Here is a 14,446-nt window from a genome sequence, read left to right as displayed (position 1 = left end):
GCGTTGCTCCTGCTGTGCCCGCCAGGATTCAAGTTGTTGTCAGTTCACATACAGAGTCCTCTCCACTCTCCACACACCACATCTGCACTGTGGGTCCAAACAGCACCCAGACTATGAAAAAGACATGTAGGAATAAAATAATGTATTAATAACACTTCATCTTCCAAACACAACATGGGACATACAGGGAATTACATATGTTACATTGTTTGCTTGTTTCATTTATTTAATATTTTATTCTTTTAACAGATATATAGGCAACCTCTTAAAGGAATATTCAATTGTTCAATATGTCAAGTGTTTGAATTTGGCTCTGATTTCAATTCAAACCAAATCACAATTCAGCTGATGAACTGGAGGAATCTACAGCACTGTGTGAGGAGCATTCTCGGAGGGGTTGTGCCATTGTTATAGAGGCAGCATGACGACCGACAGACTGCGATTTCCTCATTGATCACTTACTTACTGGGCTGCTTTTAAACCATCAATACCTTTTAAAGCACCACTTAAGATGAGGGACATATGTCTCCAATACTGTCCGTCTGAGTGCTCTGGTCATATGGGTGCAATAACTGGTGAACAGAAGGCCGTTCCAGAGACCGTATAGCCTGACCAAACACTTAAGATTTGTAAGGAATAACCAGTAGTATGTATAGAAAGCTTAGATTGAGATCCCTCTTTCTCCATAACAATAGTTATTGTTTTAGGTCTTGACTCTTGGCTTGACACTAGGTGAGATATTATACTCTATATGTGACACGGTCTAGTGTTTTGGTCCGCATGTCGGAATCCGATTTAATGTTCATTCTGAAAATCAATGACACACTCGCTAATCATCTAACACAGCTTGTTTTTTGAGCCTGCTAACAACGTAAAGTAGTGTTATAGTTAATTAGGTAGGAGTGGGGATTACTCACCGAATCCATTGCATTGCAGTATGTTGGCTTGAGTAGTGAGTTTGTGTTGTGATTTTCAACAACGTTGAAATGTATTTCCGTGTTTCAAAATAAAAGTCAGAACATTTTGATTTTGACATGCGGACCAAAACACTAGACTGTGTCACATGTCACCTAAGATCATAAAGAATACAAACAGTTTTTGGAGGATAATTTAATGTCAGGAATCTAATAATGCTGTACAGTTATGAACTGTTCAGAGTGAGAAAAATCACATCACATTTTCATCAAATTCAATTCCAATTACATCTGTTAGATGGGGAATACTACATTATGCACGTTTGAGGTGTATTTACTTTGCTTCCCTCACGATTCATGACAGGCATTTAATTAATTTTCAAGGTTTATTCCATTGAGTTTATCGCACTAGAGTATTATTATTTTCAGCAGTTCAAAGCAAAGCGTAGGCTGAAGACTTAAATGGTTCTTGGTCTTTCCTAGCCCACTGCTCTACTTCTGAGGAGGAGGGATGCATTCTGCTACATCCCAGTGTCCCTCCTCACACTGTGTCCTTGACACACTTTCTCAAGGTGGACACACTGACCCCATCAGCTGGTGCTGTACACGTCCCAGGGGAGAGCACAATACCCTACACCTCCACAGCATCTATCTCCCTGACCCATGTGCCTCCAATACTACCCCCCACCCCCCACCCTCCCCCCTCTAATGCCTTAGGCTCTCCCTCTGACAATTCCCTCTCATGGAGTGATTAATGCCTGTTTACTTGGAAAGGCCAAACCATTTCCCTGCTAGGAGGGTAGGGACTGTTGGAGGGTAAAGTGCCTTACTGTGTGGTCACCATGAATTTAGTCATATATATTCTGCGTGGATTGTGTGTGTGTGTGTTGGCCTGTGTGTGTGTTGGTGTGTGTGTGTGTGTGTGTGTGTGTGAGTGTGTGTATGTGTGTATGTGTGTGTGCATGAGTGTGTGTATGTGTGTATGTGTGTGTGTGTGTGTGCGTGCGCGTGTGTGTGTGTGTGTGCGTTTGTGCATGTGTGTCTGTGTGTGTTTAGTGCATGTATGTCTGTGTATTCTCACAGGAGTATGGGGGAGTATGGAGTCAGCCAGACACTCTCTACACCCACTCTGGTTGGCCACTGCGCGCCAAGGTGGGCGGGAAATAAACAAGACCTTTCATGCTGTTAGATAAAGGCCACAGTGGAGATCTCTAAATAACTGAGTCATCGCTTGGTAGCAGGATACAGAGAGATGAAAATGGTTTCCTCCAAGGTTGAGCTCAGTAATGTTTAGAAAGCTTTATCAAATGTCTCCAAGACATAATGGCACACTGTATATTCTGCATTTCCTTTCATGTTCAATGTCAGACTTCTAACTATCACAGGGTTGTTGTCTTTGAGCTATAGACTACGTACATGCTTAGAGACAGTGAATCACTGAAGGAGCCAGGCCTTGAGGGGACACAAGGACACGCCAGGCTGCTTTGAGACTCAATTCTTCTAGAATTGATATCGACTTGCCCTGGAACTTATTGCACTGCCACCGAATCACTGAAAGATGAGTACAAACAGGGACGAAACACCATATTCAACATCTCCATGTTCCAAGCAGGTCAGAACAGATAGGTCATCTGCTGTGAGGACTATCTATGACAACCATTATGTCATGCATATGACAGTGCAAAGACACAGTACAGACGGTAGTGAGTGTGACAGATGACCTCTGGCTGCTCCTCCGTACCATGCATGATGATCCCCACAGTATTCTGTCTTATCTGTGTATAGTTTGTGCTGACAGTGAGCTTCTGGGCCACGGCACAGTGGGCCTCCCACCAGCCAATAGAGCCCATGGGTGATGTGGGGTGACAGGTTAGAGCTTAGGGTTCATCACTCAGGGTGAAGATCTGGCTTGTGTCATTGGCCGCAGTGGAACATCAGTGGTGGTCTATGGAGAACCATTAGGCTGAAATACTATACTATTTATAATCAAATTATAAACATCAATTCTAAAAACACATACATGTTTAGAATTGATTATGTTCTATTACTGATTTATAGGCAGTTAACCTGAATGAATAGTGACAATTAGAATTACTGTGAATGTTTGTTGGATTTGGGTACAAATCATGTTGTAAATTAAATTATATTTTCTAGTGTTGCTCCCTTGCTTAACTCTCTTCTGTCTAGATTATCGTGAGCTGGACAGTTTGCTCTAGAAAACGTACAGAGGAGTATAACATGAAATGAACCCTCTGTCCTGATGAACCCTTTCAGAAACATAATTAATTCTTGGTAAGAAGTTCACTGGGTTATGCAGATTATATTAATCATGTCAGAAAACCAATTATTTCTGATAGATTCTTTGAAGCAATGAATGCAGAGGTAAAGGCACAGTGGAGGAGAGGAAGTAAGGGGAAGACATCTTGTTTTGAGTTAAAGCATTAAGACAAAAGAGGTAAAGGTCAATGAAATGGTTGTGACACATGCTAAAGAGAGAAGTCAAAGGAAAATTGCAGTTGATACATTCCTGGGCAGTCATCTCTCCGGTCTTAATACTGGGCTTGACAGAGGTCATATAGTATAGCAGTACAAAGGGGAAACAAGTCATGAGAAAACTGCTCTCTTTGGCATAATATGAGCCAAACATGTCCGTTTACTAAGATATCATTACAACCATTGTCCCACATGCTAACTTTGATCATGTTAATCAGCTGGTCAGACTGTCAACGCAGCTGTAAAAGCAATTATGCAACTTTATAAATTCAGGAATATTACAGCATTTTATGGCAATGTAAAATTATTATGGAAATGTCACATTGATTTATATCACCATTGCTGTAGAACAGTTGAAGTGAGAACACATCCTCGCGGCCGGTGTCTTTGGAGTGTCTGTGTGTTTCCAGGATGACTCATGGCCGTGACGGACAGGTAAATCGATATTTTGACTTTGGCCACTGGTTTTTGTCTTCCAGGAGAAGCGATGGTAATGGAAGAGGACTGTAAATAAGTGGAGGGCTCTTGACAAATGAATCCATTAACATTTGCCTGTGTCGCCTGGTGAGCAGATTTGCTGTTTTATGGGGCAGGAAAAAGGAGCCAGTAAATCTGAGGGCGCGGAGAGCAGGCCGGGGGAACACATCTCCCATGATGCAGCACTTTATCTCCTCCCCAAATGGCATCTTTATCTGCCTAAATGAAGTTTTGATTCCTTGCCACATACGGTGCCGCAAATCACTTTTAATACTGATATCAAGAGCAGCAGTAAAGGGTGCCCGAATCTACGGAAAACAGCTTTATTGTGTGGCACACACTGTCATCACCAGCATTCACTGTCTCCGGGTGGCTTACCGTCATAAAACATCACCCCAAACTGCTGCTGCTTTGTGTGCAAATCATATCAGGCCATTTGTCATCATCTCAACCGCCCCCCCCCCCTCTCTCTATTCCTCTCCTGCAGCTCGACACACTCAGTAGCATCATCTATCTATCTGTATCTCACTGCTAGGGGAGAGGGAACCCTCCAAAGGTGGCTTAATTTATGGGTGCGATTAATTTCTGATTAAATTTTCACTCCGAGATGTGTATCTATCAAATTAGAAATAAACTGTTTCACTTTCGTATATACACACACACACGCACACGCACACGCACACGCACACGCACGCGCCCGCACACACACACACACACACACACACACACACACACACACACACACACAGACACACACACACACACACACACACACACACAGACACACACACACACACAGTGCAGTACACTTCCTGTTCATCATTGATCTGTGGAGGGAAGGCTTTGTTAATTTAGTAGATTTTTTGTGTGGATGTTGGGACCACACAGCAGGTGGTAGTTATGGATATCTCCATCGTTAAGGGAGCAGAGCGAAAAGCTCTGACCACATCCCAGTCGCCGGCCCTGAGCCCCTCGGGATGGACTTGCCAAGGCTATCCTGGGTGAGGCTCAATCGTCTCCGGAGAACCATGTTCTCCACCCAACGGGATGCATGGTCTGTCGGTATTAGATGACGAGACAATGACGTGGCTTCTGGAGGGGTGTCCAGAAATATAGCCTGGGTGAGCCCCTCAACCAGGTCTCGGGGTGGTAAAAGGGTAGCCCCTCGGCCCCAAGCCTGGTGGAGTGGAGAGGAAACAACAACCCATACGCTGAAGAAGAAGCGAAAAGCTATTTGCTGAGAAGGGAGAAACAGTTGGGGAAACACTTGACCAATGTACAGTAATGCTCCTTCCAAAATGAGAATAGCTACACACTGGGCTCTTTGAAAAGACACTGACAATACAAGTGTTTGTGTCAGCCTGAACTGTACAGGAGCATCAACTCTCATCGCTGTGCCATGAGTAAAGGCCATACAGTACTCTGCTGTGGTGAGCCTGACTGCTACAACATGCTGCCCCCCTCTCCTCGCCTCTCCTCTCCTTTCCCGTCCTCTCCTCTCCTGCTCGGTCTAATTAACAGCCACACCATTAATAACACAATAATGGAAATGTAACACTTTTATTAGCCATTAATTAAAATCTGACACAAATATAGGGAGAGGAAAGTGCAGACTGCCTCATCCATGTAGTCTGAATGAATCTTCAGAGTTTGGTGGTATTTTATTTTATAGTACACTATTCACATGGTATCTACTTAGGCATTATATGGTTACAATTCATAAGCCTACCCAGTATTATTGCCTTATAATCATTATTTGGTTTACTGGAGATTCAAGCACCACACAGGGCAGTTTGGTAACATGTTGAAACTATGGTGCTGGATTACCTGCATATGCACCCCAAAGTCAAATAAAGTTGGTGGTTGTTTGGACAAGTTCAAAGGAAGAGAAGACAGAGTACCAGATTAGCAATGGAAATGATGGGTCCCAGGCATATCTCAATAACACACATTTGCCTTATTTCCGTTTCAATTTCTCTCTACATCACCATCATTAAGTATGTTTAACATGTGTGATATGAATCAACAGTACAGTAACTGGATTACATTGTAAATAACCACACTTTTTTATGTTTTGATTAAAAGTAAAGCAGGTTTTGATTATCAGAAGTCTGCTATTTGAGAGATGCATATTTGGAGACCCGTGCCTTAGCCTGTCTCTGCCATCCCACAAGAGTTCTTGCGAGACCCAAAAAAAAAAGCAATTTCCTGCATCTCGTAACTCAAATTGAAATGCCAGTGAGATGACAGCCGCCCATTGACAACATTGTTCATTCACCTCAAATGGAGGTAAGGTGATGAGAAAGCGCTGTTTCTGAAATTAGATTTACATGTAAAAACGGTTATTTTCACTCTTTGTGAGGCATAGAGCTACTGTCAACTTCACATGCCACATTAATCACACAAAAAGTTAAGGTAGTGTATGCTTCTGTCGTGCACACATCATTTTTCAGCGGAAGTAAATATCAAAAGGAAAAACAAAGAAATATTCCTCCTAATACAATACATTTTGTTGTTTTGTGTGTTGATGTTTTCTTCTTTGTTATGTTTTATGATGGTTTCTTTGTTTTGTATGTTTTGTGTGGACCCCAGGAAGAATAGGGGGATCCAAATAAAATAAAATAACTACAAATCAACTTTTAAAAAATGTGCATGATTGAGAGTCAAGGAATATTCTTCATGTTCATTGATTTTTTAATTTATTTTAATTCTAATCATTTTCTCATTACTTATTTCCCACAATCTTTAAATTATTAACCTGTACCAAATAAAACCTTACTTCTACTGTACTTAACTTCCCTTAAACCAACTGTTTGCTCTCTGTACTCAGGCTTTGTGTTCAGACGTTGTTCTCTCTTCTCAAACTCTGCTAAGCCCATCTGTCATGGCCCTGAGTCATAAGGCCCTGTGATATAACTAGGGCATGCTTCATCCATACATTATGTTGCCCATGGAAACACACCAATAATGTCCTTTGGCACATTCATACAAGTATGTGTCAGGAATATCAGCTTACATTGGTCTATTAAAATGTCTCCCCTTATGTGTCATAAAACACATTATTGATCTATTTATTTATTTACAGGCTACTGTAGTATGATATTCAATGTCAATAGGGTATATTTGACCATGATACACTTCTACTTTCCCCCTATGCTGGAGGCGCAGCCAGAGGGTGTTTCAACTCGTGCTCCTCTATCTGTGGCCCTATTGATCAGGTCTTGTGACACGGCTGCTGTGTGCTAGGCCTAATGACTGTGTCTAAATGAGAATCAGGACTGTGACTGTAATTTGAACAAATGTCAGTCAAAACTCTTTCCTGATTGAATTTCATCCGACTGATTACATTTGTGGTTTTACAGCCTGCCCTACAAAAGACATGTTGTTTTTTGTTTGCTCAGTAAAAAAAACTGCTTGCCCACAATTAAAGATGCTATTAGTATACAAGTACGTTTGGTATTTGACTTAGACTGTTTCATAGCACATTGAATAATTCACAGAACATTTTATTGAGAAATGTCCTTTTAATGGTGTCACGATGCAATCGTAATGATATAATTGTCATGCAAATCTTATGACATATCATTTACATTTGTGTATATGTGTATATGTGGACCCCAGGAAGATTAGCAAACTGCTACGGCATAAGCTAATGGGGATCCTTTTAAATAAACAAATAAACAAATAAACATTTGCAATATATTCGAAGGTAGTGCGGTTGACTATAAATCCAATAACCGAGCATAGGCAAATATGAAGCTCCTCTGATCGATATACAACATCCATTCCGTATTCCCAGTCCGGGTTTTGATATAGCCGCCACATCCAGGAGTCGGCCGTATGTGGATTGGCTGCAGGAGCATGGCACAGCGACGGATCCTTCTCCGTTTCAATCCCATCAGGAGAGCGCTAGGCGCGGTACTACTGAGGTCGCACACACTCTCGTATGAAGGAGTGCGGAGCGCGGCAGAGACAGTTTACGGAGGAGTTTTTGCACATTTTCATATTCGGAATATGAACTTCATATCAACTAGACATCGGCCCATACACTGAGCTGAATCAGTTGAACATTATAGAGCAAACGGTAAATTTGTTTACATGCATTATGGTCGAGGGCGGTGCTCGCTACTCATGAAACAATTTAATCTGTCATAGCCTATATTAAAAACTGTTAGACTGAAAACGTAGATTTTTTTGTTACATTCTATTCATTTTGCTCTCCCTTTTTCCCAACCCCTTCGTCAAGTTTGGGGAAAGATTTCTCAATTGATAGCCTACTGCAAGGACCGTGAATTATTTGAAAAGCCATCAGACTTGCCTCATCGCGGAGTTTCACTCCTCATCATGGGGTTTAGTGAACACACTGCGCGTAGAAGAGGTGTCGCGGGATCCATACTGCAGATGATCACTGTGTCCTGGCTTTTGCTAATTGTCCTCGTGGATACCGGAGCCGCTCAAGGTAAGCTTTCACATTCATACCTGCATGTGCCCGCGTACGGAGCCAGCAGCGCTCCTCCGTGTGCAGTTATGCTGTTAACAATCAAAAAGTTGATGTGTATGGTCATTGCGCGCTGAACCTTAAAGTAACAATTAAATTAATATATTTGTAAACATTTAAATACGTTTTACTTCATGCACAAGTGCCTAGAATAATATCAGCAATAGGCAATATATTTCTTTGGGCTCAGCATGAGCGCACTGGGTAAAATGTAGGCTACAACCATTTGCACTATTAGGTTAAATGTATTTCCAACTCCATCAATGATTGCATTATGCTGGCACTTTTAATTACGCTTTCATGACCTATGCTAAGTGTTGGCACGATTGAACATTCCTATTTGTTATTTAACAACATTAAGAGCAAGTACACTGCATTCGACCAGGAATATTGACTTTGTTTAGAACAACCATTTCAGATTGCTTCAACGAGATTATTCCACATCTGTCACATTATCATGTTTTTTTTTTTTTAACACTTGTCCATTTACCCCTGTAATTAAATTAATAACTATTATTAGCTCCAAAACTATTCTTAAATGAGGCCTCAGTTGTGTCTATAATGCAAAGGTTTATAGAGGTTTAGACTGCTTTTAGACTGGTAATCACAAAATATCGTCCGGTTGATCTTCCTATTCTCTGTCTCTCTCTGTGTCTATCTGTCTCTTTCTCTCTCTCTCTCTCTCTCTCGCTCTCTCTCTCTTTCTTTCTCTCTCTCTCGTTCTCTCTCTCTCTCTGTCACACACACACACACACACACACACACACACACACACACACACACACACACACACACACACACACACACGCACACACACACACACACACACACACACACACACACACACACACACACACACAGGTTTACGCAGACCTGTATCCCGACCCAGGACTCTTTGATTCGCCCTCATTATTTTCTTTACCTCTCTCTTTCCCTCCATCATTCACTCTTACTCGCTCTGTCCTTCTGGATGGTGAAGTTCAGGGTCATAGGCCACTCATCCATTACACTTGCTCCTCTCCCATCTGTTGTCCTTGGTTATTGGCCTGGTTTTGTTTAAACAGACTTTCACAGCCATTTCTCTCAAAGCATGATAACGATGGGGTATTTTACTCCAAATAATTATTTGTTATACTGTTCATCAGTCCACCATTTTCTCCAAATATTATTCTTATTATTCTTATTATTCTTATTATTTTTATTATTCTTATTATTCTTATTATTCTTATTATTCTTATTATTCTTATTATTCTTATTTATTTCTTTTTATCTCAGGATTCATAGGCACCTAAACACCTTTTACGAAATCCACTCCTGACTGAGTTGGATTGTCTGTCAAACAAACAGGGGCATGAAACCATCCCCCTGGGGTGTGTGTGTGTGTGTGTGTGTGTGTGTGTGTGTGTGTGTGTGTGTGTGTGTGTGTGTGTGTGTGTGTAAGCGCACGCCTTAGAAGGCAGGTGGGTGGCCTCAGCCACTATCCAACTGTAGAATTATGTGAAAATCTCAAAGGCATCCAAGCACACATAACGATACAATGGAAGTAATGGGGCTGAGAGGGAGGATTTTTCACATTTTCTGTTACAGAACTCAGGCCTGCCTTTATTAACAGACACAGCCAAAGGAAGAAGTGTTTTCAGAAAGCTTTAACGAGTGGCTTGGAAGCCATGCTTTTGCCCTTCATGCTCTGGCTGAGTACAAGAGTCAGTGGAAGCTCAAATTGCAGGCCCAGCACCATCATTTAGGATGATCCATACAGGGAAAAGAGTCTGTCAGCAACCCAATCCAGTCTGCCTGTGAGCCCCTCATCACACTCCTACATAGTTAATGAGCAACGAGTGAAGGAGAAGAAGGAGGCTGAAAAAGCCTGCAGCTCGGGTTTCTGAAGGGCAGGGCGAGATGACATAATGGCCATTCCACAACCCCGGAGAGGCCGATGTCATTGACTGGAGTGGGAAAGCGAACCAGGTCCTTCCCTGTCCATTAAGAAGTCGATATAGCCGGGAGAACATTGTTTGGGGCTAATTAATGGCCCTGCCTTTTTTGGGGTACTGATGAGCTGTGCCTAGCGCCGAATCACCGGAGAGTCACTTCAGTGTAAAAGTACTCAACCGTTGGGTGATTACAGTGTCTCACTTACCCAGCCGGCAGCCGTCTCTGCTCTACCCACTGGCTTCCAGCCATTCCCTTTCTGGTATCTCTGATGGATTGTTGGAGTTGTTTAGGGGATTCAAGGTGATTTTTTTGCAGGATATTTGATAGTGAAGAAAGACTGATACTGGGGAAGGTTGCCCCTCACTGGGATTTTCCACTGGCTGGGCTGTGCTACTTATTAGTCCATGTTTAAACCTCTACTCTTGACAAGGTAATCCACCTAGCTTGATTCCAGCAGGAGAGAGAGAGAGAGAGAGAGAGAGAGAGAGAGAGAGAGAGAGAGAGAGAGAGAGAGAGAGAGAGAGAGAGAGAGAGAGAGAGAGAGAGAGAGAGAGAGAGAGAGAGAGAGAGAGAGAGAGAGAGAGAGAGAGACAGAGAGAGAGACAGAGACAGAGAGAGAGACAGAGAGAGAGACAGAGAGAGAGAGAATGAATATATAACCTCACCATAGATCCTCCGTTTGGAAGGAGTCCCACTTGTTCTACTCCCAGCTGGCCAGCTATGAGGGAACAGGGGTTGAAGAGGAGTGCATTTTAACCTGCTGAACCCTTGACAGATCATAAATGTGGGGTTTAGCCAGTTAGATGCTTACTCTCCACCGACAGTAGCTTGATTGTTAACACCTCAAAATGCCCTGTAGTCCTGAGTTGTGTGCGTGCTTGTGTGTGCGTATGTGGATTTAGGAGCTGATCACGGCTCATGTCTGTTTCAGTATGAAGAGAGAAGAGACAGAGGAAGAGACGGTTTATCTAAGATCTTTCTCCAAGCACTGCATATGGAAAAAAAACTACGCTTAGGTCAAGTCAAATGTGTTAGAACAGATACACACTAGTACTGATATAATTCTGCTTTGGTTTTGGAAAATGTATACCACTATCTTTGTATTCACTTGCTTGACTAGATACATACAGTATTATCTCACATGTGGCAATGTGAGGCCAACCAAGCCCCATTGTTGATCCTTGTTAGTTTAGACACTACGCAGAACCCAACACAGGGAGCCTGTGGAGTCAACCAGGGGGATTAGTTCACTTTTTCCACACATTTTCTCTCCTGCTTCATACCTCAGCCCCACCCCTCTCTCTCTCCCTCTGTCTCTCTCTCTCTCTCTCTCTCTCTCTCTCTCTCTCTCTCTCTCTCTCTCTCTCTCTCTCTCTTTATTATGTGTCCTCTGAGCTTTGTTTACGGAGAGAAAAGCTAATGGTTCTTTAACAAATATTGTTGTTCAAACTAGTAGACAGTAAGAGGTCGTTGTTTTTATGAGTGAATGGAAACGTAGGATAGACCCCCTCCCCAACACACGCACGCACGCACACACACACACACACACACACACACACACACACACACACACACACACACACACACGAACAGATTGATCAGAAAGTGTGTGTGCAACAAAAGTAGAGGTAAGTGAGAATGTTATTGCTATCATTATTACTCTAACCGTTTCCCCCATTGCCTGACAACCGGGTGTCCCTGGGGTGCTGCTAAGGTTACAGCCATTGCGGTCATTCCATAAACGCGGCCTGTATGCACAATGAGCACATTGTGTGTGTGTGTGTAGAGGAATGCTAGGGAATTACCTTGCGCTAACTCTCTCTGGCAGTGTCCAGAAGGTGACAAGATGACGCAGTTACGTGAAAGCCCATATTTAATTGAGGGAAAATAAGACTCAGTAACATGGAGGTGATGTCAAAGGGCAAACCCAACACTGTATGCCATCACGTATATTCCTACGGTACCGTTTTCTCAGCCCTGCCGGGTCAGAGGTGCATGCTGTTTGTTTGCTCCACCGCAGACATGGTGTCGTAGTGTGTGATAATTACTGCGAAAAGTGGATGCTGAGTTTGCATCCCCCCCCCCCCCCCCCCCCCACTGACGTCACAACGTTCTATTTTCGATGAGGGGAAAAAAGGTATACAGATATTATTCGGCACAGTGCCCTGCTGTGATGCAGTGGAAGCGGATATCTCCGGCTGTGCTGCTACGGTTCGATCGTGTATCATTGGGCGCAGTAATGACTCTCGCTTCCTGTGTGTCATCTGCCTTATTCTCTGAGATCCAGAAGAAATGAGAGGAAAGAAGAGGGGCGAGGCCCAGGGAGGAAAGAGAGTAGCGCTCGAGAGGCCGGGGAAGAGGCGAAACAGTGTGAGAACAATTGGGAGAGGGTGAGAGTAGAGAGGAGAGGGAGCAGGAGATAGAAGTAGAAGAGAGAGGGAGGGAGAGAGAGAGGGAGGGAGAGAGAGATACGAGGAGAGGAGGGGACAGGGACCGAGCGGAGAGGAGAGGAGAGAGTGCCATTAATCACTCCGTGTGACACTCCAAACTACAGGGGAGCGTCACAGTGCAACATTCACTTCTATTAGCAGTCCATTAGCAGAGCCAAGCGCAAGTACCAGCACTTGACAAGGAGGCCTGTGCCAGAACGGCTGACCTGTGTTCCAGCATCACGGATACTCCTCTTCACTACCTCCCATAGGGAAAAAGCCTCCTTCTCTCCCATTACATACACATCTGAAGTGGAGTGCGTGTGCGTGCGCACGCGTGTGAGTCAGTGTGTGTGTGTGTGTCTTTATTTTGATGAGAGCTTGTTGAAAGTGCGTTAGAGTACTTTGGTGAGCATCCTCTCTTTCTCCTACTGCTTTCTCACATTTTGGCTCTAGTCATTGAAACCTGTGTTCTCAATCGACCTACCAAGTTTGGTAAAGGATGATGATGATGAAGACGACGCTGATGATAATAGCTATGATGATGGTGGTAGATGATAGGGTGCTGACATGTGTTTTTGAGTTCATACCAGAATAAGGGCTTTCTAAATTCAGATATACTGTATACAGCGAATGCATTCATAGTCATTTCTCATTCATTTAAGGGGTGGGTGGCCTCACTCTATGATTATACCCAAGGATCCAAGCAGAGGAGACTACTGCACCCACTCTTCACTTATAGGCCAATTATGATCAGAGGAGAGAGGACTGAGAATCGGGGGGAGGGAGGGAGAGGGAGGGAGGGAAGGAGAGACAGGGAGAGAGAAAGACAGAGAGAGAGAGAGAGAGAGAGAGAAGTGATTACCAGTTAAGTGGCCCTTCTCATGCCATTATAAGCAGAGGGACTGACAGTACACATCATGAGTGAGTACAAGTACACACTCTCTCTCTGCCCTTTCATTTGGCATTCTGTCCCCGGTGGCCCCCGGTGGTGCACACAACCACAAAAGTCATGTTGTATTCTCGTGCCCTTAACAGGAGATCCTGAAGACAGAAGACATGGCCTTATAAGGTCAGGTAAACAAGGTCTTGTTTTTCTTGTCATCGCCTAGTATGCTTTAACGTGTGAGGATTGAAACCTCCTGATCGCAATTCGGTTTTCACGTGATGGAATGGCCGACTTCCCAGTTGGTCTTAATTCGATGAATAATTGTTTCGTTATGAACGATATCCTGTTGTCTTCACGGTTAAACACCTCACCTTGGGGGGGGAAATACAGCTGTTTTCCCCCCCCGATACAGATGACATTGACAGTAAGTGGACTGAACACGAAGACGTTAGAAGCATTCAAAATGGATGTCCTCTCCTGTAGATACACCACGCATGTTATTCTACCTTTTTCCTAAGAGGATTAGGACACTAGAATAGGCAGGAGTGAGGGGATTTGAGCTGCTGGCACACTGGATACACACACGCACGCACGCAGACACTATAAAAAAGCCCAAAGTGCTGATAAGCACCGAAAAGCCTAGTCAGTGTGGTATGGCTGTAATTTCCCTGCCGTCCTTTAATAGTGCCTCCTGTAGAGAGAAGCAGCATGCTCCTCAGCCCATCCGACACAACACAGCACAGTACAGACAGGGACGTGGCACAGCCCTAGGAAACTCCACCACTCTGTCTCCACCAACTCTGCTACAGTT

The 14,446-nt window shown here is 43.5% G+C and overlaps 1 protein-coding gene across 1 annotated transcript in view; it reads left to right on the top strand.

Annotated features, from left to right (window-relative positions):
* Positions 1–8,228: 8,228 nt before the first annotated feature.
* Positions 8,229–14,446, top strand: part of unc5cb (unc-5 netrin receptor Cb) — a gene marked incomplete at both ends in the record, with an annotated part of 132,802 nt that continues 126,584 nt past the window's right edge. Inside the window, one exon of the mRNA XM_080528833.1 lies at positions 8,229–8,343. Coding sequence (XP_080384959.1) covers positions 8,229–8,343 — 115 coding nt within the window. The remainder of the gene's footprint in view (positions 8,344–14,446) is intronic.

Source organism: Nansenia antarctica (genome assembly GCF_963989245.1).
Source record: "Nansenia antarctica genome assembly, chromosome: 4".
NCBI classification, from domain to species: Eukaryota; Metazoa; Chordata; class Actinopteri; order Argentiniformes; family Microstomatidae; genus Nansenia; species Nansenia antarctica.
This window is presented reverse-complemented; position numbering and strand designations above follow the sequence as displayed.